A 22,942-nucleotide genomic window follows, 5' to 3' on the forward strand; every position below is an offset into this window, starting at 1 on the left:
TTCAGTATGATCATGGAGGTTCGTTTTCTCGGTGATTGGGTAAAACAACCAATCATTGTTTTCACTTTGCGATGCATTTGGAAGTTCTTTTTCAAAAAATACAACATCTCTAGCCTCCACAATTTTCTGTTTTCTTATGTGATAGAGCCGGTAGCCTTTCGAACCATTTGCATAGCCCACATGAATGCATTCTTCTGACTTCGGGTCCAATTTTCTGCGTTGTTGTTTAGGCACGTGAACAAATGCCCTACAACCAAACACTTTTAAATAGGATAGATCAGGTTTCTTACCTGTGTAAGCTTCATTTGGTGTGACGTCTTTCAATGTTCTTGTCGGTGCTCTGTTGATCAAGTGGACAGCTGTATTTACGGCTTCTGCCCAAAACCTTTTCTTCAAATTGGCACCAATTAATAAGCAACGCGTTTTTTCTATGATGGTGCGGTTCATCCGCTCTGCAACTCCATTTTGTTCGGGCGTATGTGGAATCGTTGTTTGGTGACAAATACCAGACAATTTCAGCAGCTTGAGCAACCTGTTGTTGACATATTCAGTTCCATTGTCAGTCCTCAGAGTCTTGATTCTATTTCCCGTTTGATTTTCTACCATATTCTTGAATTCTTGGAAAACATCGTGTACTTCTGATTTGTTTCTTAGGAAGTAAACAAATACTTTGTGGGTGAAGTCGTCCACAAAAGTGAGAAAGTATTTTGATCCTCCCAATGAATTTTCCTCCATAGGACCACATAGGTCTGAATGGATTAGTTCCAAGGGTCGGCTTGAGTTCTTGACATGTGGCTTAAATGGTAGACGGTGTTGTTTGCCCTGCACACATACCTCGCAAGGTTCACTCAGCGAATTTTTGAAATTCGTTCCCGTAACGACCCCGTTTTTTATTCGGTTCATGCTGTCCGTTGACGGATGGCCTAGTCTGCTATGCCATAGATGTATATTGTCAGCAACCGATACTGAGTTAGCACCGTGCACCTTATTTTTCGGTCGATCCAGTTTGTACATGCCATTCTTCAGTGTGGCACTGGCGATGAGGGCGTTGCTTTTGTCGTATATACTGCATTTACTGCTCTCAAAGTAGACCTTGTGCCCCTTATTGGTTATTTTGCTCACAGACAGCAAGTTAGTTGTCAAATCTGGCACAAACATAACCTCTTTTACGTTTATTTTGTCAGGTGTACCACCTGTACAAACGTCCAAATTTACCTCCCCCACTGCATCGACATTTAGACGATTTTTATTGGCTACTATAATTTCCTGCGTGGATGAAGGAGGTTTGCTTGCGGATGTCAGCCATGTTTTGTCGTTAGTTAGATGGACCGATGCGCCGGAGTCGATATACCATTCATTTTTTTCAACATGATCGTTTCCCGTTGACAAGACTGTTAAGAAGGATTTCGCTTCCTTCGTGTTGGAAGATTTGCCATTTTCTCTCTGCAGGCGAGCCTTTCGTTTAAAACAATTCTTCCCGAGATGACCAATTTTATTACATTCAAAACACCGTGGCCCATTTTTAGTATAGTTCTTCTTTTCGGCGTGGTTTCCGAAGAACGCTACTCCATTTTTGTTTGAACTGCTTGTATCGACCTTGACCTCTTGTAATAGTTTCACCTTGATGGAGTCACTGGTAATGGCGATACCGGAGCTTTCTAGTCCCATTATCATCGGGCGATAATGGTCTGGCAATCCAGCAAGTAATAACGTCCCGAGCCATTCATCACTTACAACAAAACCAATATTCGTCAATTTATGTCCTGTTGAAATAATCTTGTTAACGTACTCTTCTACGGAATCACAATTTTCCAACTGAGTTGTGATTAAGGTACGTAACAGGCCAACTCTTCGCGTAAGTCCTTTATCGTCGAAGGCCTTGATTAAATTTTCCCATGCCTCTTTCGCTGTCTTCGCATTTTGCACGTGGACATAGTTTATGGGGTGTATCGACAGGATTATTTTGGCCTTAGCCTTTGCAACTTGTTTTGCCGTAGTGTTCGTACCCTCAACACATTCCCACAACTCTTCATGCTCCAAATATGTTTGCATTGCGAATTTCCATGAGTTGAAGTTTTCGCGCCCTAGTAGTTTTTCGATCGGTGGTAGCGTGGACGCTGCCATTTTGTTGCCGGAACACAAAAGTTTTTATCACTGAGATATATCGGATTCACCTTATTTTTATACGCGGCCAAACAATCAGCAGTACCCTGGGCCCATAACCTGTAGCAAGGTTTTGCTTTATCCAGTGGAATTGATTGTTTGGAAATTATAGGTGAATAAAACTGAACGAAACGATTGAAATGTGTATTGCAACAACGTGGTACATCAACTGAACTTGCATTGTCAAGTGCGCACATGCGCAAGCTTATGTCGGTAATACAGTTAGCAAAAGGGTAGTTTTCTATAATATCAACAGTATACTGTTCAACGAGTGAGAAAGTTGGGCATTTCACGAGGACGAGAGTTTCCGGAACGACCCAAAGGCGAATGGAGGAACTCATCCGAGTGGAATGACCAATTTCTTATTTTTCTGCTCATATAATCAAGAAAATAAAGACAAAAAAAAATCAATCATTTGTATAGAGATCTTTTTATTTGATTATTATCAAAACAATTACGTAAAACAGCATGAATCATAAATAAAAAAAAAACATCATTTGCGTGTTTATAACTAAATAGTTAGATGCCTGTCTACCTATCCATGCAACATTAATAAGTGATGCAGACAAGGTGATGCAAAGTACAACTTAAATGCTAGAGTAGCCGAATAAGATATAACCAGTGATGTAACATGATTTCTTGATTTCAATGATGAAAAGTGAAAATTGTTTAAAACAAAAACTGGCGTACAAAATCGCCAGCTAGTGACGTGTAGCAGTATTAACTTTATAAGTGATATTTTGGTTGTCTACCCTACCTAACGTTTCCTGTATTATTACAGTATAGAGCATACAGATCATTGAATAGGAACAACTTGCTATTTTGAGTGGTCGTTTGTTTCGTTACCGTATGAGGGTACATACGCAACGCAAAGTACTGGTACTGGTTGGGTACTTCTCTGTCTTACATGTTGGAACATTGAATTGCGGTTATCCAATGACTACTAGTGATTTCAGGCTGAAATATTTGAAATTGGGCAGTTTGATTGCATTGCTTTTGCTGATTCAAGGCTGATTAAATTATTTTATTTAGTTAAATGTAATTTACATAGAGGCATTCTAAAAAACATTCTTCATGTTTTGATGAAATCATTGTTTAGTAATTGTTTAAAAAAAATAAAATATATATTAGCGTTTCCTAATAACGTTTTTGTTTTTTATACGTATTTATTACATTATTTTGATATTTATCACAAAACTACAAGTAGCCTAAGAAAGAATGTGTGAATTGTGCGAGTAATAAATTTAAATCTGAAACAAATCATCACGTTTTTAGATTAAATATAGATTTCTTTCTTTTCATTTTGGGATTTACGATATTACGATTTATGCAAAGTAGTGTGTAGTAAATTGCGTACACGAATCAATTTTTAAATTTTCAAATGAAGCGATTGTGATACTTTTTAACATATATCTAATAGTACTATATTGCTAACTGGCCACAAAAGAGTCCGAAAACATAACGGCCGAGCAATATATTGGACCTCTTTCTCTCTGTGGTACTAAACAGTGCTGCGCATACACTCGTAATTGCTTGATTTGTAGTCGATAGCGTAACTGGATGCGTTTTGACATTTCGTACTTTCGCTTCTATTTTGTGTACATGCGCACAGACCCTCGGTACTCTTGTAGACAGAAAACAACATCTTCTGTCTCTCTCTGTCCGTGAACACCGCTTCTATGTTACTTCTGAAGAGTTAGCAATATAGTAGTATTAAATATATGCTTTTTAAATTGGGTGGCGACATCTAGAAATAGTTTAAGCAACGACCCCGACGACTGCTTAAAATTCGGATCAGAAACATCAAAGGTGCCGACATGAGTTGTCCCTGCTGAATGATCTCTACACTGTGCTAATATTTTAAAAATACTTTTGAAACAAAACGAGCATAAATCTAATGCAAATTTCATGCTTGTACCAGTCTTATACCTTGCGACGAAATTCCGGTGAGACGGAACGGTGACGGTCCGGAATTTCGCCGATAACGCGTAAGGGCGGCGTGCCTCGGTGCCAAGCTTTGGACCGACAAATGCCGCTGAAATGAAAACACGTCTGGCCGACCTAGGCTTCTGCGGACACCTTCACGCCAGCGGGGGTGGTGCCTTCGGTCAGGAACGGCAGTAGCTTGGACGCCAGTTCCCTCTCCGGGGGAGGGAGCACCATGGTTTATTTAATTTTCCCAAAATTCTCAGAAGACAGTACAACTTTTTATTTGAGTAACTAGATAGGTGTTTTCATAAAAAAATCAGAATCAATATTATTTTTAATTCGATTTTAACTCGTAGTTACAAATGTGACTATTTTATCGAGAATGAAAGTTCATTAAATTTTATTTGCAATCGTAAAAATATACCTCCAACCTTGTATTTATTATAAACATTCAAATTTAAATTTAATCAGGGATGCGGTAGGGTACTGGTCAGGGTTACTTTATCATATCAGCAAATGGTGTTACTAATATAACCGACAATTATACTTATATAGGCTTCACCTCGTGCATCTTACAGCACATAAAAAAAGATACTTCATTTTTATTTTTAAATTTTGATAGATATCACACAAGGCCATAATAGAACTGGTTTTATTATATTTTTAGTTATATGTGCAATATACTTAGTTCAAAAATGTTTTCTTGTCTAGAGTGGCATTGAAAATAAGTATGTACCTAGAGCACAACAACTACGCATGTATTAAGTTCAAGTTGCGAGGAAAGAGCACTTCAAAACCAGCAGACAATAATCGTTGCTTGATTATTGTGATAAGCAAATTAAAAAAATCTTTAGAAGAACACGTATACCCTCAAAATTTTTTATAGTGATGGTGCATGACTACTGATTAGCAGAGTTAGGCAAGGCCGAAGTCATGGGGAATCAATCAGACAAATATTAAAAACGGCGGCGCGACGTCAGGCGATAAATTTGGCTGGCCGACTGTGCAGTCTCAACCTCAGTGGCGTTTGATGCAATTCAGGGTTTATCTGATCAAGATCATCACGAAAATTGTGATGTTGAACAGTCATTTTTAATTTTTAAAACATTTTAACATCTAGGAGAACTCGTATAACTGTAAAAAAGTTGTAATTGTTATTAAGAATTCCCGAAGTTGTAGGCCACGACTGTAATAGCCCTGGCGATCGGACGGTAATGAGCATCACATCTGCAATGCCGAAGTCTGCTGATTACTGATTAGTAGTGATTAGCCTAACTTTATTCAAAACTTTTTCAGATAACTTACTTTTCTCTTTACATAAAAGTAAACATTTGCAAAAAATGAGTAGCTTAACAAATTTCATTCAATTAAAAGAAACTTGAACGAAATAGAATAGCATAGACAACAAACAATAAACTAAATTTGAGTTTTATTGACACGATTTTCACTACAACAGACTTAACTTATATAAAAGATCTCATTTTAAAACCTCTTAAAATTCAAGTCATATTCTTGTATATAGATTTCATCTTTAAAGTGCAATTAAATGTACACTGCTGTCGGCCCTTTGGTAATTGCCTTAAATGAATTTGGGCACATCTAAAGTTGTATTATGTACTTATACTGGTACTATATTTGTCTACTTAAGAAGCCAGACATGACATTGTTTAGATGAGAAATATAAATATGGAAATATTCGTAATTTATAAAGTAATTAGTGTGTTGTTTTCTTTAGTATTTGAACTTTGATTCTTTTAATACAATAGACAAAAGTTATCATATGAAAACTTGGCACGATTTTTGTAATTTTTTAAACAATAGAACTTTTTACGTCTATAACAATATAAGTATTTAACTTATTATTTCATCAGATATATCAAAGACATTTAATGTGTAACATTTAAACTAAAACTGAACAAAATATTTACACAACCAGGAAAAGCCATCTTCTTATATATTTAGCACAATTTTACAATACCTATTGTTGAATAAACTTTGGTTCTAGCGGTATATTGTTTGTGCATTTACATATACAATTGCGAAAGTCACAATACATCATGTGACTCAATGGAATAACTCATTCTAAAAAACTGTGAGTCTGCCTAGACCTTTCAGTTTCCACATATTGATGGTATATTTCCAGATAATTTGTGACAGATACTCTTGTAATCAAATTTGGCCTGTATGACTATAGCAATAAATGCTTAAAGTATTTAATACAGAAATATTAACCAGTTATTTATACAGCGAAACTCCAAGACTTCTAGATATTTGAGAATAGGAACCTTTTGAGAATGTTTGTGTTTTTTTTTTCTCCCATGACTTCATAAATTTGCATATACATTCGAAGATTATTTCTGCATCACTTTAATCTTTGTTATCTTAGTCACAAGCGTAAAATTTTTAATTGCAATAGCTATATCTTTGAAAATTTCATCAGTTACTACTTAAACTACATAGAATAAAAGTTTTTATAAATTGCAAGGTTTCAACATTTTAGATGGTAAGTGCAGGAACAAAATGTTATTGGTCAATTTGCGCGCTGGTCCTTCTAATCCTTAAAATGATATGCAAATCTTTCTGACCGCAGCGCGCAACTGACCCTTGCCTCTCAGGTAAATTGCGCGCAACCTTCCTGTGGAATTAGGACTATCTGCAGATATTTTTTTTCCTGCGGCGCGTAGCTAACCCATGCCCCGTCAACATAATTATTTATTGAGTACAAAAAAATGAAACATACCCATATGTGTTAGTACAGTCACGTTAAAGTTATGATGACTGTTCTATTTTTCTAGATAGTAAAATAAAATGAAAACATATTTCTGAAACTAAATGGCAATTATAATATCTTAGAATCAATTAATAATTTATTAAACTATTTTAACAACTTTACCAGCACCATTCATTTTTCTTGTCACTTTTGCAAAAATTACCAGACGTCTGTACATAGTACAAGTTTTAATTTTCAAGTGTCTTATCAGTCTATATTAAAATTGTTAAAACACCTGACTTCGATTAATCAAGATTACTATAACGTAAGAAATTTAATTTAAATATCTATCTTGTTCTCATCAAAAATCTATATAAAGCAGTACAGACATGACGACTTACACTTAAGTGCTCTATATCGCAATGAAGGCATTTTTGTTACTCGTCGTCCTCGTAGCTGTGGTTTCAGGTAAGCCATTTATCATATTCCAAAAATTCTACATTACGTTAAAAGAAAAACTCATTTTTAAAAATACTAATTGGATCTATATAAAGCATGTAACTTTTCACATTATTCAACAGCCAAGCCGGCCGCACAACTCCGAAAACCGGCATTCTTCCGCCCAAGCCCTCGCATTACCAACGGTGACGACGCTGCACCAGGTCAGTTTCCCCATCAAATCTCCTACCAATGGGGAATTCTCGGCTTCGACCAGCATGTCTGCGGAGGTACAATCATTTCCGAAACATGGGTTCTCACAGCCGGTCACTGCGTGACCGAGGTACCTGAGATTGGAGACCATAAAGTCATAGCTGGTGTTACTAATCTGTGGGAAGATACAGCAGAAAAACAAACGATCAACGTTGTACAGAAAATCGTTCATTCCGATTTCGGTGGAGACGTGGGACCCAATGACATCGCTCTTCTCAAACTCGCAAGTCCTTTGACGTTCGGAGATTTGGTAAAACCTATCGCTCTGCCAGAAGCTGATAGTGTTCCCACTGGAAACGCAATTTTGTCTGGATGGGGCTCGACTTCAACCAGTGACATTCCTGTAATGCCCGACCAGCTGCAGACTACTACCATTCCGCTGCTATCTTTTGAGGGTTGGAGAAACTTGAATCACTCAGTATTCTAACTAATACTTGCTTTTTTATAGAATGTAGTGGTGCTATTGAGTCTCTGCTCGAACAAGGAGAAGAAAATCCATTATCTGAAGAATCAAACATTTGTACTGGACCACTTACTGGTGGTATTAGTGCTTGCTCTGGTGACAGTGGTGGCCCATTGATTCAGGATGATAATATTATTGGTATTGTATCTTGGGGATTCACACCGTGTGGTTCTGATGGAGCACCTTCTGTTTACACTAAAGTCAGTAACTTTATTGATTTTATCAACCAATATGTAACTGATTTGCCTAAATAAAATTGACTTAAGCAGTCTAACTAATAGGACCATGTAGATGTAATTTTTATACTCATAGTAATATTACGTGTCCCCTCTTATAGGGTTTGGTAACACGATTAAAAAAAATCAGTTTTAGACAACCAAGCTAAGTATAAATGTAAAATTTACAAACCCAGAATACAAAGATACATAAAATACATACAATTTAGCTTAACTAACAATTTAACGACAATAATAAAATATTCATTACACACTAAGGTGGTTTTTGTAATTTGTTTGAGTACTGTACTCGAATAACTTCTTCAAAGTCCTCCTTTATATTATTAAAAAAAAAACTCAAGGTGCGAGGTATGAGGATGATGTCTGGACAGGAATACTTTATGAGATGATGACTTAATTGTCAGGGAGTAAACCTTAACTCCCTCGAATAAATTTGCTTACACATTTGCAACACGTTACTATATTAGTAAATTTAACGTAAGGACAGTAGCTACAATCAGAATTAAAGGTTAATTCTAAAACAAAGGAGAGAAGATGCGGTGTTAAAATATTTTAATTTTATGTCAAATTCGCAAATGTGTCCCAAAAAGCCTGAATTCTGGAGTCATCTTCACATAACTTCGTCCTTAAAATCATCTATTACTTTCCACGGCTTCGCAAAGTCACCCTCTTGGTCCCAAGTGTAGGCTTTGTTCCAGGAATTAAGTTTCTTTGTTCCGATGCACAGATTTCCTAATCTTATATGGTAGAAGCTAGCATTGACCAATAAAATCGTTCAATAGACCACGTGGACGACACATCTCTTGTCCAAATTAGGCCATAATTCACGCATGACGGCATGACCAATAAAAGCACTTTAAAGCCAATTAAATTCGCAGCCATACCGGTATTCAAGGTTGTCTAATCCATTTTCTTTTCTGACCTATCTCGTTCTCACGGACTAAGCTTCCTGTAATAGAATTCGGCATTAGAACCGAGATAGTTGTGTCGAGTCCCGCTTATCAACAGTTTGGTTGGTTCGCCTAGTTCGGCCCTGCTGCCGCCATCAGGCAAAAGCCTCTCCAAGAGTCCCCACCAGTCCACCATCGTTACGTACTCGAAGAATCTCTCCACCGAACTTTACCGATTTATCAGCAATTCAGTCAATTATGCGTGTGCAGCATATTCAACCCTCGTACTTCATCGACCGATCAAATGTACTTAACCGAGTTGTCTTTTTTCGGTTGTATTCGGGATCTCCGTGCCGTAGTAGGAGAGTCTGCCGTATAGAGCATTGTCCACGTTTTTATCTCATCCATGTGCTCAATTCAGGCACAGGGCATATCTCTACCATTAAGGTATGCGTTCCTAACACCGGAAATCCTATTCAATACGAATCATGCCCCGCGACCCAGGAAAGGCGCAACAATCTCTAGGATAGAGACTGACAAGCAAAGTGCGGATAGCTCCACGAGGAGAGTGGAAGGAACATACCGAAATCATGACGTAAATCTCAATGTCTCGATATCCACTGGGTAAACACACCAGTGTTTTTCAAGCAGAAATGTTTGCGTTGTTTGAAAATGTGACAGAATGCATGCACAGGACTTTCTCTGGAAGGCAAATCTGCATTTTCACAGACAGTCCGGCTACACTGAGAGCTCTGCTATCTAGCAAGCTTGCCTGGGAATGTCACAGTCGAATGCAGGATTTAGCGGAGCACAACAAAAAGGTTGTGCTCAGTTGGATACCGGGATACATGGACCATAAGCGAAATGAAAGGGTGTGAATTACGAAAATCCACCTTGGGGCCGATCCGGGAAACGGACGCGTTTACCGGACCTGGAGGTGCGATGCGTCGGTAATGGTGTCGTACTAGCTGGTGGATCCTCATGACTGCTGTCTGCAGACGTGTGTGCCTGCTCGTCTGCTGTTGTCACGGAAGTGCTGGTTGAAGTGGTTGCATCTTCCGTCATTACGTAAGCTGGTTTGAGTCGGTCGATGGAAACGGTTACGTTGCGTCCATTGATGTGGACAACGAAAGTTCTGTCTTTCCGGATCACAACTCGATAGGGACCATCATAGGGTTGCTGCAGAAGGTGTTTAGGGCTGTCGCCACGTATCCATACCTGGTCCGTGGTGGCTAGGTCTTTGAATACGAAGATTTCCCCTTTGTTGTGTCGTGATGCTTCACTAGGACGAAGTTGCGTATGTACTGGCGGAGTTTTCTCACGAACTCGACAGGGTTGCTGGTGTCGTCGTCGGAGCGGTGTGACCTGAGGAATTCTCCGGGGAGACGGAGAGACTGGCCATATAACATCTCGGTGACTGTACCCTGGAGGTCATCTCGTCAGGCGGAACGGATACCCAATAATACGGTGGACAGAGCTTCCGTCCAGCGCACATTTTGTTGACACCTGATCGCTGCTTTTAGTTGGCGGTGTAAACGCTCGACCATGCCGTTGGCGGCGAGATGATACGCCGTTGTCTTCAAGTGGGTTGTGCCCAGCATTCGGTTTAGGTGGTTAAGAAGATGCGACTCGAACTGTCTGCCGCGGTCTGTGGTAATCCACAGGGGTGTGCCAAATCGCGTAATCCACTGGTCGTACAGGGCGCGTGCTACGGTGGAGGCTTCCTGATCCGGCATTGGGACTGCTTCCGGTCACCGACTAAAACGATCCACCATGGTGAGGCAGTACCTATACCCCTCCGATGGCGACATTACAACGATGTCGATGTGGATGTGTTCGAATCTGGCGGAAGGCGGTACAAAGGAGCCAATGAGCGCAGAAACGTGGCGCGATATTTTTGACTTCTGGCATTGCAGACAATTGCGGACCCACAGTGTGGGAAGACGCACAAGTCAGCTCCGGTGTCGATGAGGAACTGAACTTTTGTTTGACGGTCGGCGATGAATAATCGGCTGCAGGTTTGCGGGTTTGCATTGTTGGTAGCCATCAACGACTGCCTGCGTCGTTTCCCGCATTTGAATTGAACCTGCAGAGCTTTTCACATTTTCTGGCGTTTTGTCCGAAGCGCCAGTGGTATCAGCAGGTGTCGTCTTCTCGCTGGTGTCGGTCTCGGGAACGCGAACGTGTCGGGTGTTGCAGAATTCATTTTTATGACAGCAAGCTCTACAAGTGCCTTTGTGAGCATGGATTCCAGCTGGTCCATTCTTGTAGTCGAATCGTCGTTTTGCGGCGACATGGTTATACGGTGCACACGTTGAATTAAACGGGGCGGGCGGAGGGCGAATTATGTTGGAACGCCGAAATCGCGGACACTGTGTGTACACTGATCACTCACCATGTTGAAAGAACTCACGTCGGTGTCACCAATTGTGGGTTGATCAGGTGATTGAAACAGTACTTCCGTTTTGGCGTACTTATTTAGATGTTGTCGGTTCAGCAGATGAGGGAAGAGTCCTGGAGTTTGTAAGTTTGTGAATTTGAAATGAAAAGAAAGGTCGGTAGAAAGCGGTGAAAACAGTTGTGTCTAAAGGATTCTTGGAAGGTATTCGAAATCTGGGAAAGGATAAGTATTATTGAGAAGGGTGAACAAAAGATAGGTTGTACGACATAGGGGGTGATACTGGTTGGAAGTAATTAAATATAGATTATACAGGGTGTCTCAGAAATAAGTACATTAATTTTAGCCAGTAACAGAACTTGTGAAACGGAACCACTTTTTTATCTAGCATTTTTTCGAAAACTCAAGTCGAATTTCGAATTTTCCCACCCATATATTCACGAGCCGTCTATCTTCACCTTAAATAATAACTTAAATAATAGCAACACTACAACAATGAAGAAGGTACCGTAGCAACCGTTTTGACACTGACAATCATTTTTATGTCAATGTTTTTATTAAACGTTGTCTCTTTAAAGTTTGTTTGGAACAGATTTCTAATTTATAGACGAAATGTGTTGAAATGGCTTTGTTTTCAAATCTGGAATGCACCGATATCGTTTTAACGTACGGTGAAGCTCGGGGAAACGGCACTCGCGCCCAAGGAATTTTTTCAGAAAACCTCCCAAATCGTCTGCCAAATGTGCGCAGTTTTAAGAACGTTGCAGCATTTTCGAGAGTACGGATCTTTTAAACCTGCACCTCAGGATCGGGGTAAGTTACGTAGTAATAGAATTGCTAATATTGAAGAGGCTGTTTTGAAGAGTGTCGAAGCTCGACCGGGCACTAGCACGTATCACTGTCTAGTGTGATGTATCGGAGAGTAGTATTTGGAGGATACTCAGAGAACAAATGTACCCCTTTCAGGACCAGAAAGTTCAGTTATTGAAACTAACAGACTTACCACGTAGGCAAAACTTTTGTGAGTGGGTTAATAGAAAAATAAACGAACAAATAAATTTTGTATCTCTTATACCATCAACTGATGAGGTCGGTTACACGAGGGAAGGTGTTCAACACCCATATTTGGGCCGATGAAATTCCGTACGCCATTAGGGAGCAGGATTTTCAATTTCTCTTTAAATGTTTGTCACAGTGACAAGATTAGGAAAATACGTATCCTAGTAACTGTTTTTGACCATAAATTATTAATTATAATAATTATTAGTGTCCATGGGTGACTGAGGATCCATGGGCGGGTAACCTTAATTGGGGTATAACTTTAACAATTTTTAACTTGATAATTAAAAAGTTCTTGACAAAACTCTACTAAGAAAAGTTGTTGAGTTCAATGCGCTCTATAACTGATTAAAATTAATTTACTTATTTCTGAGACACCCTGTATACAAATATACAAATACTATACAATTTTGTGCGACTTGCCAGTCCCCACAAAGACATTTCCGTTTCAGTCGATATAACTTCCCAGGAAACGAATAAATTATAGTCACCATCTTTAACATTTTTACTATTGACAGGTTTGGATGTTTATGAGTAAAAAGTTCATACTTTAAACAATAACCAATTACAAAATTTGAAATATAAACAAAATGTAATCGGGCACAATAATTACGTTTAAACCACAGAAGAATAATTAATAGAGATGTACCGACTAGCCGATTATTCGGCCAGTAAAAACCGACTAGTCGGCCGACTGTTCGGCTTTGCTAAAACCGGTTTATAAATGTGACAGACAGTGTGTTTTTTTTTTCTATTTCTCTGACTATCTTAAAAATTTGTTTTATTTTAATAAAAGGAATAACTAAAGTTCCTTCGTTTTCCAAAAAATGTGTTAAATTTGTTTGGATAATTTTAACATTTAATTTTTTTTTGTAACTCAGTACAAAAATAAAGAATAACACAATTTATGGCCATTTTATACAATATTTTAACTGAGATTAAGTTGATCGCGCATTTAACAAGGCCATTAGCGACGTCTCATTGACGTAGAGTCGGTCACATGGTACTTTAACGCGGGGTTAAAAATTAAATCGCAATTAAATATTTATTTGAGGTTCTGTAAACCGGGTTTAATTGTTTTATATACTTACTATTTTAATTTTAATAAAAAAAGCCGACCGATCGGCTGTTTTGCCGACCAGTCGCCGACTGCCAGCCGACGATGAAAAGCGGCCGAATAGTCCGTTCGGCCACTAGTCGGTACATCCCTAATAATTAACAAATGCTTCACAAAGTTTAGAAATTTTGACAGTAATGAAGGATGATAAGTACCTACATGTTATTAAACTACATAGTTTTTAGCATGTTGGGTCATAGTGATGTTTGTTGTTTTCTTCTTGGGAATATTTTTTTTTGCAGCAATTAAAATTTTTATTCAGCATGATATTTTAGCTAATAAAATGATCGATCAACGAAATATTTTTTCAACTGCAATTAAATTATTAATAATAATAATGTATTTATCCAACGGGCAAGTTGTCCATAGTAGGATACAAAAATTACATAAATATATACACACTATTGTAACAAAATAATAAGGAAATAGTGACTAGTCATACAAGCATTTCTTACAATTACCAGTAAACTGCTGCATATTGCTTTCAAATATATCTACTTTATTGCAGATTTCATTATACGAGGAACCCATATAATTTACAGGAGAATACATATACATATTAGTTCTGGCAAATTCGATATAAAATGTGTCCGGATTTCTTGAATTCAAACGAGGAATATGAAACGATATTTTGCTTAATAAATTTGAACATTTGATTATACCATGGACTATTTTGTATACAAATATAATTGCAATAAACTGACGCCTTACATGCAACTCTGATAACTTAAATTCACATAACAGCTGATACTGTGGATAACCTATTGATGGGTAATATTTATGTTTTATGTAAAATAAGTATTTACAGAATTTTCTCTGAACTTTTTCGAGTGTCATAATATGAGTATTATAATAGGGTCTCCATAGTATACAGCAATAATCTAATTTAGACCTTACATACGCATTATAAACAGTTAATAAACATTCCGTACTATAAAAATCTCTGGTGTTTCTTACTATAAATCCTAATAACTTGTAAGATTCCGTACAAATGTAATTTATATGTGGTAGAAAAGACAGTTCACGATCCATAACAATACCTAGATCTCTACAGTCTGATTTAATGTCCAATACAGTACCATCTATGAGATATTGGAATCTAATATCCTGAATCTTACGTGAAAATATCATTACAAAGCACTTGTTGACATTTAATACCAACTTATTTTATTGCACCATTCAACAAGGCTGTGAAGCATCTTTTGAAGTAGTTCACAGTCTTTGGGTTCACATATCATTTGTGCTATTTTCAGATCATCCGCATATAAGTATAGATAACTTTTCTCATTAATTTTACAATAGTCAGCAATATAATATAAATATAATAAACATCAATGGCCCTAGACTGGATCCTTGTGCAATTCCACTATATGACTCATATAAAGTCGATTTGAAACCTTTATATTCAACGTATTGAATCCTACCAACAATAAGGGACCTAAACAATAAAAGTAAATCGTCACATAAGCCGTATAAATGTAATTTCTTTAATAAGAGGCAATGATTAACCTTATCAAATGCTTTTGACAGGTCGGTATACGCAACATCCACCTGGTATTTTTGTTCAAGGGATTCCGAGACAAACTGTGTAAATTCACACAAATTGGTTGTTGTGGACCTTCCCTTGATAAAACCAGGTTGACAATCATTTATCATAAGTGTTACATGAGCATATACACTATTATACAGTATAGTTTCAAACAACTTAGCGAAATTACATATAATTGATATTGGTCTGTAATTGGCGATATCCGACTTACAACCAGATTTGAAAATGGGACAAATTTTAGACATCTTCCACATCGTAGGAAAGTTCGTTGTTTTCAGTATGAGATTAAAAATATGCAACAGTGGTGTGATCAGACAGGTAATGCAGTCTTTCACTACAAAAGCTGGTACGATGTCCGGTCCCATAGTCAGATTTGGTTTGATTCTACGAGCAGCTTCTGTAATCATCTTCTCCGACACTATAAATTTATGTAACACGTTATTTAATAAATTATTATCACAGACACTGTCACAGTTACAGCAAACGTGGTCGAAAGTATCAGCAGATTTATTACAGTCATTGTACTTACTATCACAAGTACCATCACACTTAATATAAACACTGCTAAAATGTTGTGCAAACCCTTCTACAATATCCTGTGGAGTTGAGAATTCATTGTGACCATACTTCATACTTCCAGGTATTCCACTAGATTTTTTCTTATCTCTAATGTACGACCAAATATGCTTCGGTTCACTTTTTATTCTATCCTGAGCTAATTGTTTAAAATTACCATATTCCTTTCTGATATTTTTCTTTATTTTCCCATTAAGACTTTTAACTTTATCCATATAAGCTAAGAATTTGTGTTTTTTATACAAACGTCTGTAATTGTTTTTCGTCTTTATATCATTAATAATTTCGGATGTAAACCAACGTGGAAAATTAGTACTAGATCGAACCTTAACTCTTGGAACAAATTTATCAAAGAGATTATACATTTTGCCATTCAGATGGTCAACGGCACAATTAACATCTTTGATTTCAGTTATGTCATTCCAGTTTATTCGGCCAAATTCACAATCCAGGTTTGGCAAATCAGCTTTGAGAAAATTATATCGATGACAATTATTGTTATAGATCTCCTTAGTATTGAACGGTACTTCTTTGCTATCAGTAGACAGCGGATTTCTGTCGGGCTACGTCACGATTATAGGTGGGGACGCGCTGGATCGCCGGGACTCAGTAGCGGGTGATAGATAATCACTAAATTTAATCGTCACTTATTCCATAAATACAATTAACGATTTATTAATCAAACGGTTAAGTAAATGAGAACGGGAATTAACAGCAGAGTGCAACGAAACAGCGTTATTCTAATCTCAAATAAACGAAGCGCAGTCCGTAACCTCAATGAATTCGCATCCCGTACGAGCCGTACCGAGTTTGGCCTTGCCTAGCCCGACAGAAATCCGCTCTCTAGCTATCAGCAATAGAGATTTGTGTAAGTAAACACGGATGGTGTTTATCTTCTTTTACAAGAGGTAATTCATACTTTGATACATCGCAGTGAAGATCAGTTGTAGATATAATTAAATCCAGAATTCTTAAGTTACTGTTTAAAATGTTGTTATGTTGTTTAAGGGAATTAAAATGCATAAACGTCGCTAGAGTATTATAAACAGGTCTGACATTTGTGGATGGTTCTGGTTTGAAGTAATATTCTGCAAAGATGGGTATGTTGAAATCTCCAACTATTAACGATAACTCAGATGTGTTTATCATATTCTCAATATATTCAATAATAGTCTCATAGATGAGTGAATTAGTTTCTGGAGCGAAATACACGTTTATTACATTTAGAATTTTATCACGTAGTACTACTTTTACTATTAGCAAATCAACTTCACTAATAGACGAATGATTGGTGACCTGATATGATATGTAGTCTGTACGAATAGCAGTTATTACACCTCTGCCTCTACGTCCATTGCGAAATCTGTAAACACAATACTTCGGTGGAAAATATTCGCTTGACAAGACTTCATCACATAGCCATGTTTCAGTTAGTACAATGATTTCATTATCGCAGTCTACAACATTGCTATAAAATGTTTCAGTTTTTGTATTTAACCCTCTTACATTCTGATAAATTAAATTCATATTATGGACTATTTTTCTTGAACGTTGGACACTTAAGCATTTTTTGGGTCAACAGTTATACTGCTATTAACAATATTAACAATTTTTGGCACTCCATTTGTATATTTCAGTTTTATGTTCCCTTCTCCATTTTCTTTACGTGACCTGAATTCTTCACGTACCAAATATGCAATGTTTCTTTGTCTCGCAGTTAAATCGCGATTCATATATATATTATTGGCAGCTTTGTAGTTACGTAATATTGATAGGTAATACGACAGTACTAGACTTGAAATTAATTAACAGTGGACGACGTTTGTTCTCTACTTTTTTCCCTAATCGAAAACACTTATCAGGAACAATTTCATTCTTCCAGTCCTCTGACGAGACAAGTGCAGCAAACTGAGAAATGTCATCCCGTTTTGAATTACTTACGGTCCTATCATCTGATTCCGGTAAATTATAAACGATCAAATTGGTGGCTCGGCCCTGCCTATCATCTACCTCGCTAATAATTTCTTCTTTTGATAACAATTTGTTAAGTACGTTACCTGTTTTTTCGTTCTTTAACTCGGCGACTTCACTTCTCAATTTTTCAACTTCTGCCCTTAATCCTCCGATTATCTCGACTATGTTGCATTTATCACAAAAATATCGAAGTTTGTGATAAATGCAACATAGAAGTGACTTGCATAGATCGCACACTATTACATCATTATCATTAGCACTTTTGCTGCATTTCTTACATACAACAGGCATTTTGATGGTATGTTTACAGTGCACACAAAATTTTATTCTGGGTGTAAAGAAATACACAATTATTGGTAACATCAAACAATGGTTAGTAAAATTTGAGTCTTTGATAAACTAATCAAATATTGGAGCGGCAAGTAAATGCATGTAGAAAGAAATTGTCAGCAAAAAGTATAATTGAGCAGCAGATTGGCTGACATATGTGGGAATTTTATACATGAGCAGCAAAATAAATTATTTTTTATCTGAAAGTATAAGCAATTGGGTGGAACGTATCAGATGGACCGAACTGGTACTTAGAGGCAAGTCCTTTATCACCTTCTACAAATAATGCCTTAGAACCTTTTAACAGGACTATCAAAGATAGTAATACTTTGCGAGAACGATTTCCATTATCTTCATTCAAACACATTTTCAAAATCTGCCACAATAGCTTTGAAAAATTGGACCAAATCGTATCAATGGGCTAAATTAAACAAGAAAATTGAATGCTTGAAGAGCGATAAAAGTTTCTCATATTACAAAGTGCCAGCTCAAAAAGCAATTGAATGCAAATGTTATGAGAAAAAATGGGAAACTCTCGACGAACTAAAAAAGCAATACTTTAGCACCTGGGAAGTTTTATTCCCGCTTGATAGTGCAGAGTGGAAACAGGGCAGATGCAATTGTCTTAAATATTTTAAAATGTACATATGTAAGCATGTGATTGGGCTTGCAATTCGCTTAAAATGTGTTGTTCCACCGCTTACAGCTAAAACTATACCAATCGGTGAAAAAAAAAGAGGAAGAACTTCTAAGTCTAAGCGAGCTCTTATTGTACAATTTTATTTTTTGAAATAAGTATTAATTTTACCTTAGCGTACTTTGTTGCATTGTTATTTGTCTTAAATATTATAGTTGGACAAAAATGCTAGTAGATCGGTTTATTTGAGATCCCTTATTATTAGCTGTTTTCTGTACCATTATTTTATTAGCAGTTAAAATGATAAAAAATAGCTTGCTATGTAGAAATTAGTTAAAGAGTGAACACAATTCGACATTGATTGAATTTTTTGATGCCAATGTACTTTTTCGGCTGGACACAAAAATATTATTAGCTGATCACATACCCATAATTTTCTGTTCAATCAGCCATTTTACTGACAAAATCGTACTTTATTTGCAGATCAATTAAACCTCACCCTTTCTTTTAAATCAACTGATCAAACAGTTGAATGAAATAACAGTGAATTTTAAGAAAAACACATTTTTTTTTTTTTACTTTTTTTATTTGCCGTAACGTGCCATTATAAGTGCTTTACCCAGTAAACAGTTTCATTCTTCTCAATGTCCAAAGGGTCGATCGTGTTTCTTAGTCTAAAAGAAATAATAAAAATATAAGTGTTTATACAGAAACATTGTTCTGAATAAAAATGTAACAACTTCATATTAAATTAGGCCATAGTAGGTCTATTCTGTGAACACACAAATAAAAAGAAATGCACAGAATAGATCGCATCATCTAACAATTTCATTTGAGTTTCGTGTAGTGATGACTTTCAAAATGTATCTTTTTAATTATTTTGCTGTATAATTTTAGACACTTACGACCATGTTGTCCTTGTCCATGTTCTTGGCCTTGTCCTTCTCCTTGTGATCCTGTCTCTGCTGCTACAGCAACTAGGACACTAGCGACCCATAATGCAACCAGAGTAAAAACCTATACAAGAAAAATAATTTGGGTACTAATTCGACGTTGCTCTTCTTTGTTGGTAGAAAACTCAGTTTTGTACTTTACGAGACATAAGTTTAAAGTTTTGTGGAAAATAGTACAAGTAGGTACACAAAAAAGAAAGCAAATAACAATAAAACGGTACTCACTTTTAACTGTTGGAACATGGTTGAAAGCTGTGAACGTTGTTTCAAAACAAACTGGGCATAGTGAAATTTCCAACTCTCTTTTATACCCCGCTAATGTATTCATGTCTAAACAATTTCAATTTTTGGTAAGTATTTAAATAATGTTTTTGAATATTATCTAAACACTTAAAAGTTAGTAAATAATTAGGCAATTGATAAGACTAAATTTTACTTGGTAAAACCATTTGCAAGTTTCAAAAATCTGTTATTATGTAAAAAATATTTATAATATACAATAAACAAAAAACTAATCTCCTCATTTACACAAAAGTTAAATTATGACTAAGACCTTGTTTGTTTTTTGTTTGCACAGATCAATAAATCATTTCCGTTACGTGCAAATTTAAAATGACTCATCCGAAAATAAAATTTGCACAGTTTGGTTTTTTATAAAATGAAAAACAACTGAGTCATATTTTTTAGTTCCCATATTGTTTCAATTAATTAAGCATTTGTAACCCTTTTTATTGGTAGTACTTATACAGTACTTGTTTTTCTTTATATTGAGTCTTAACTCTAATGCTTGTAATACAAAATTAGAAAAGTGTCCCACTGCATTGTCACAGTTATCAGCCTATTTCTTCATGATCTATCTGTTTTCAGTTATTAGGTTTTCATTTCATGAAATCGTCTTTCAGACGATATTATTGAATAGTATACATATTATATTTTCTAAAGTGTTAACAATTTGTATAATTTGTATATACTCAGACTTTAGGTGTATTTTAAAACTATCGCATCGCGAAGAAGATGCATCATTAGTCAAAATGTTTCTTTACGGCCATCTTCATTTTATTTGTACGCATAAGAGTTGTATAAAGATAATAACACTAAAGTTGACAACGGCAAAATTTGTAATTTATCTTCAAAACTATGTGAGGAAGATATATATTTTTTTAATTTTGATTTAATATTGTTGACTAGAAATTTCAGAACATTAACTAACATTTATTCCTCCAAAACGTTAATGACGTACTAAATAAAGAATTAATATTACCTACTGAATTAATTAATTTAATAAGTCTTTGGTAATAAAAAAGTTTTAAAATATAGTATTGCTTCAGTAAAACGCTTTCGTTTTTTAAAACTAAAATCAAAGTCTTCCAGTTTTCCAGAAAATCTGGGTATTCAGAAACAATACATCTAGTGTTACTATAAAAACAAATATACTTAGGTAACTTAGCTCTGTTAAAAACTTCTTTAATAAATATTCTTTTTTATTGTAAATACCATATCATAAAAAAAATTAGTAGGCTATGAAATTTATTTTTAAAATGTTGACACTGCAGTTATTTGACCTTATATTTGACAATCATTGGACTGTAATCCTTCAAACTGATCAAGGAACGCTTCGGTGGTACCAATGACAGTTTTTTTTTTTTTTTAAATTTCAAAGGTATACATGAAATTTTATGTATTTGTCAAGTACAGACATTTCCAACACCAAAGCCAACTGACAACGACAGAATATATTTTCATGCTAATTATTTTACGAACTCAAACTGTTAATAATATTGTTATAGTATTTTTCGTAGGTAGGTATACATTCAAAAATTCAAAGCAAAAACGAACTACTTTAACACAAACAGTAGGTATCACATCTCAGAGCATATCTTTCAATAAGATTTATGTTATAACAAAATTTCAAAGAAATTTTACATGTAATGTCTGGAATAAATTTTATGATTTGAGAGTTTAAACTTCTAATTTTTTAGAATAATTCATATCAGAGAAGATAAAATCAGAAATGGATTGTTATACCACAAGTAAACGAGTGTTGCATGCTACACGTTAAAAAAGAATACTCCTGACTATTTGAGATAACATCAATTTTTACATGAGTGATAAATTTCGTGGCGCTCATCATCTTCAGGATAACGTACCATTAACATTTCAAAGTAATAAGTAACATTAGTCGATATCGTAATCTATGGGCTCTGAAAAACCAGCACCAATTAAATTAGAAAAATAAAACTGCTTTCGAATTTTATATTTTGCCTTGAAATTTAGTTCAATCAAGTGCTGGTATACGAAACATTTTGTTAGGTCGATAGAGATTAACAATAAAAAAGTTTAAAGATGATGATGATGATAATAATGATAATTATGTACTGAGTTACTACAGTAGTCCAACAATGTATCTTTAATATTTTGTCAGTTATCAAGAAGACAGAAAGTTTCATGATTTGGGTTATTTTAATAATCAATAACATTAATAGAAACATGGAGATAGAAAGATAGGAATAAAAGGAAAAAAAGGTAATTGAAGATGTTATATAGGAGTAAATAAGATGGCATATTACTTATTCAAACGCAATACACTACAAAAAAGTGATATTATTCAAGTACTTATTGTTAAATTAGAGCAGACATAAAAATCTTGATTATAGTTCAATTACATAGATTACGAAGTCTCACTATCTTCATAATCACAAATACAAAGCAACAAGTGCAGGACACTGATGAGTATTTTTTATCGCAATGAAATTTCTATTGATATTACTAATTTGGGTTACTGTTGCTTCTGCCGACTTTAGCCACATATAATTCATTCAGGTAGATGCAATCATTTAAATTTATACACTGGGTGCAGTGCCAGTAACTTTCAAGATTTGGGGCTGAAGATTACCGGTGACAAAGTTACAGCAACTGTCAGAATGCCTGAAAGCGGAAGTCGCGAATGGGTGCTCCAGAGAAGTCTAGAAGCGGTGACGTAGGCGTTTCGAGAAGGACCACGTGCTGTTTGAATGGAAACCACGGTCGGGAGCTGTTAGAGTTGTCCAGACAACGAGAGCTGAATTCAGTTAACAAGTCGAGTCCAACGAGTGTCGAGAAAACCCAGTGAATGTTGCGCGGGAATTATTTTGTACATAATCCCTGTAATAGCTAGTCGTGTAAATTCGAGTTAGTAAGAAATAAGTTGTTGAGTTTATTATATTTATTTATTTTATTCACCAATCAACGTAACAATATCAAAATTTTA

General features: G+C 35.9%; 2 protein-coding genes and 1 long non-coding RNA gene across 3 annotated transcripts; 1 reads left to right on the forward strand and 2 right to left on the reverse strand.

Annotated features, from left to right (window-relative positions):
• The first annotated feature begins 7,180 nt into the window (after positions 1-7,180).
• On the forward strand, positions 7,181-8,257 carry LOC135132608 (trypsin-1-like). The gene is made up of 3 exons (XM_064060750.1): positions 7,181-7,270; positions 7,384-7,908; positions 7,962-8,257. Exons 1-3 carry the CDS (start codon positions 7,225-7,227, stop codon positions 8,228-8,230), a joined length of 840 nt encoding a protein of 279 aa, XP_063916820.1. The 5' UTR covers positions 7,181-7,224; the 3' UTR covers positions 8,231-8,257.
• Positions 8,258-9,981: 1,724 nt separating this feature from the next.
• LOC135131618 (uncharacterized) lies at positions 9,982-10,838 on the reverse strand. The gene is made up of 3 exons (XM_064059430.1): positions 10,569-10,838; positions 10,429-10,526; positions 9,982-10,384 (listed from the first exon to the last, which is right to left on the reverse strand). Exons 1-3 carry the CDS (start codon positions 10,836-10,838, stop codon positions 9,982-9,984), a joined length of 771 nt encoding a protein of 256 aa, XP_063915500.1.
• An 8,466-nt stretch (positions 10,839-19,304) lies between these two features.
• LOC135133025 (uncharacterized) lies at positions 19,305-20,010 on the reverse strand. The gene is made up of 3 exons (XR_010281136.1): positions 19,921-20,010; positions 19,648-19,759; positions 19,305-19,416 (listed from the first exon to the last, which is right to left on the reverse strand). It is a non-coding gene; the product is annotated as an uncharacterized LOC135133025 (long non-coding RNA).
• Between the last annotated feature and the right edge of the window lie 2,932 nt (positions 20,011-22,942).

The sequence above is a fragment of the Zophobas morio genome, unplaced genomic scaffold, assembly GCF_036711695.1.
Source record: "Zophobas morio isolate AGI-343-1 ecotype UQ-CSIRO unplaced genomic scaffold, CSIRO_AGI_Zmor_V1 ptg000021l, whole genome shotgun sequence".
NCBI lineage: Eukaryota > Metazoa > Arthropoda > Insecta > Coleoptera > Tenebrionidae > Zophobas > Zophobas morio.

Coding starts and splice junctions, on each gene's coding strand:
- LOC135131618 (XM_064059430.1), bottom strand. CDS start 10,838: ATGCCGGATCAGGAAGCCTCCACCGTAGCACGCGCCCTGTACGACCAG. Junction 10,527..10,568: donor GGACGGAAGCTCTGTCCACC/GTATTATTGGGT, acceptor GATGACCTCCAG/GGTACAGTCACCGAGATGTT. Junction 10,385..10,428: donor GACACCAGCAACCCTGTCGA/GTTCGTGAGAAA, acceptor ACTTCGTCCTAG/TGAAGCATCACGACACAACA.
- LOC135132608 (XM_064060750.1), top strand. CDS start 7,225: ATGAAGGCATTTTTGTTACTCGTCGTCCTCGTAGCTGTGGTTTCAG. Junction 7,271..7,383: donor CCTCGTAGCTGTGGTTTCAG/GTAAGCCATTTA, acceptor ATTATTCAACAG/CCAAGCCGGCCGCACAACTC. Junction 7,909..7,961: donor TCCGCTGCTATCTTTTGAGG/GTTGGAGAAACT, acceptor GCTTTTTTATAG/AATGTAGTGGTGCTATTGAG.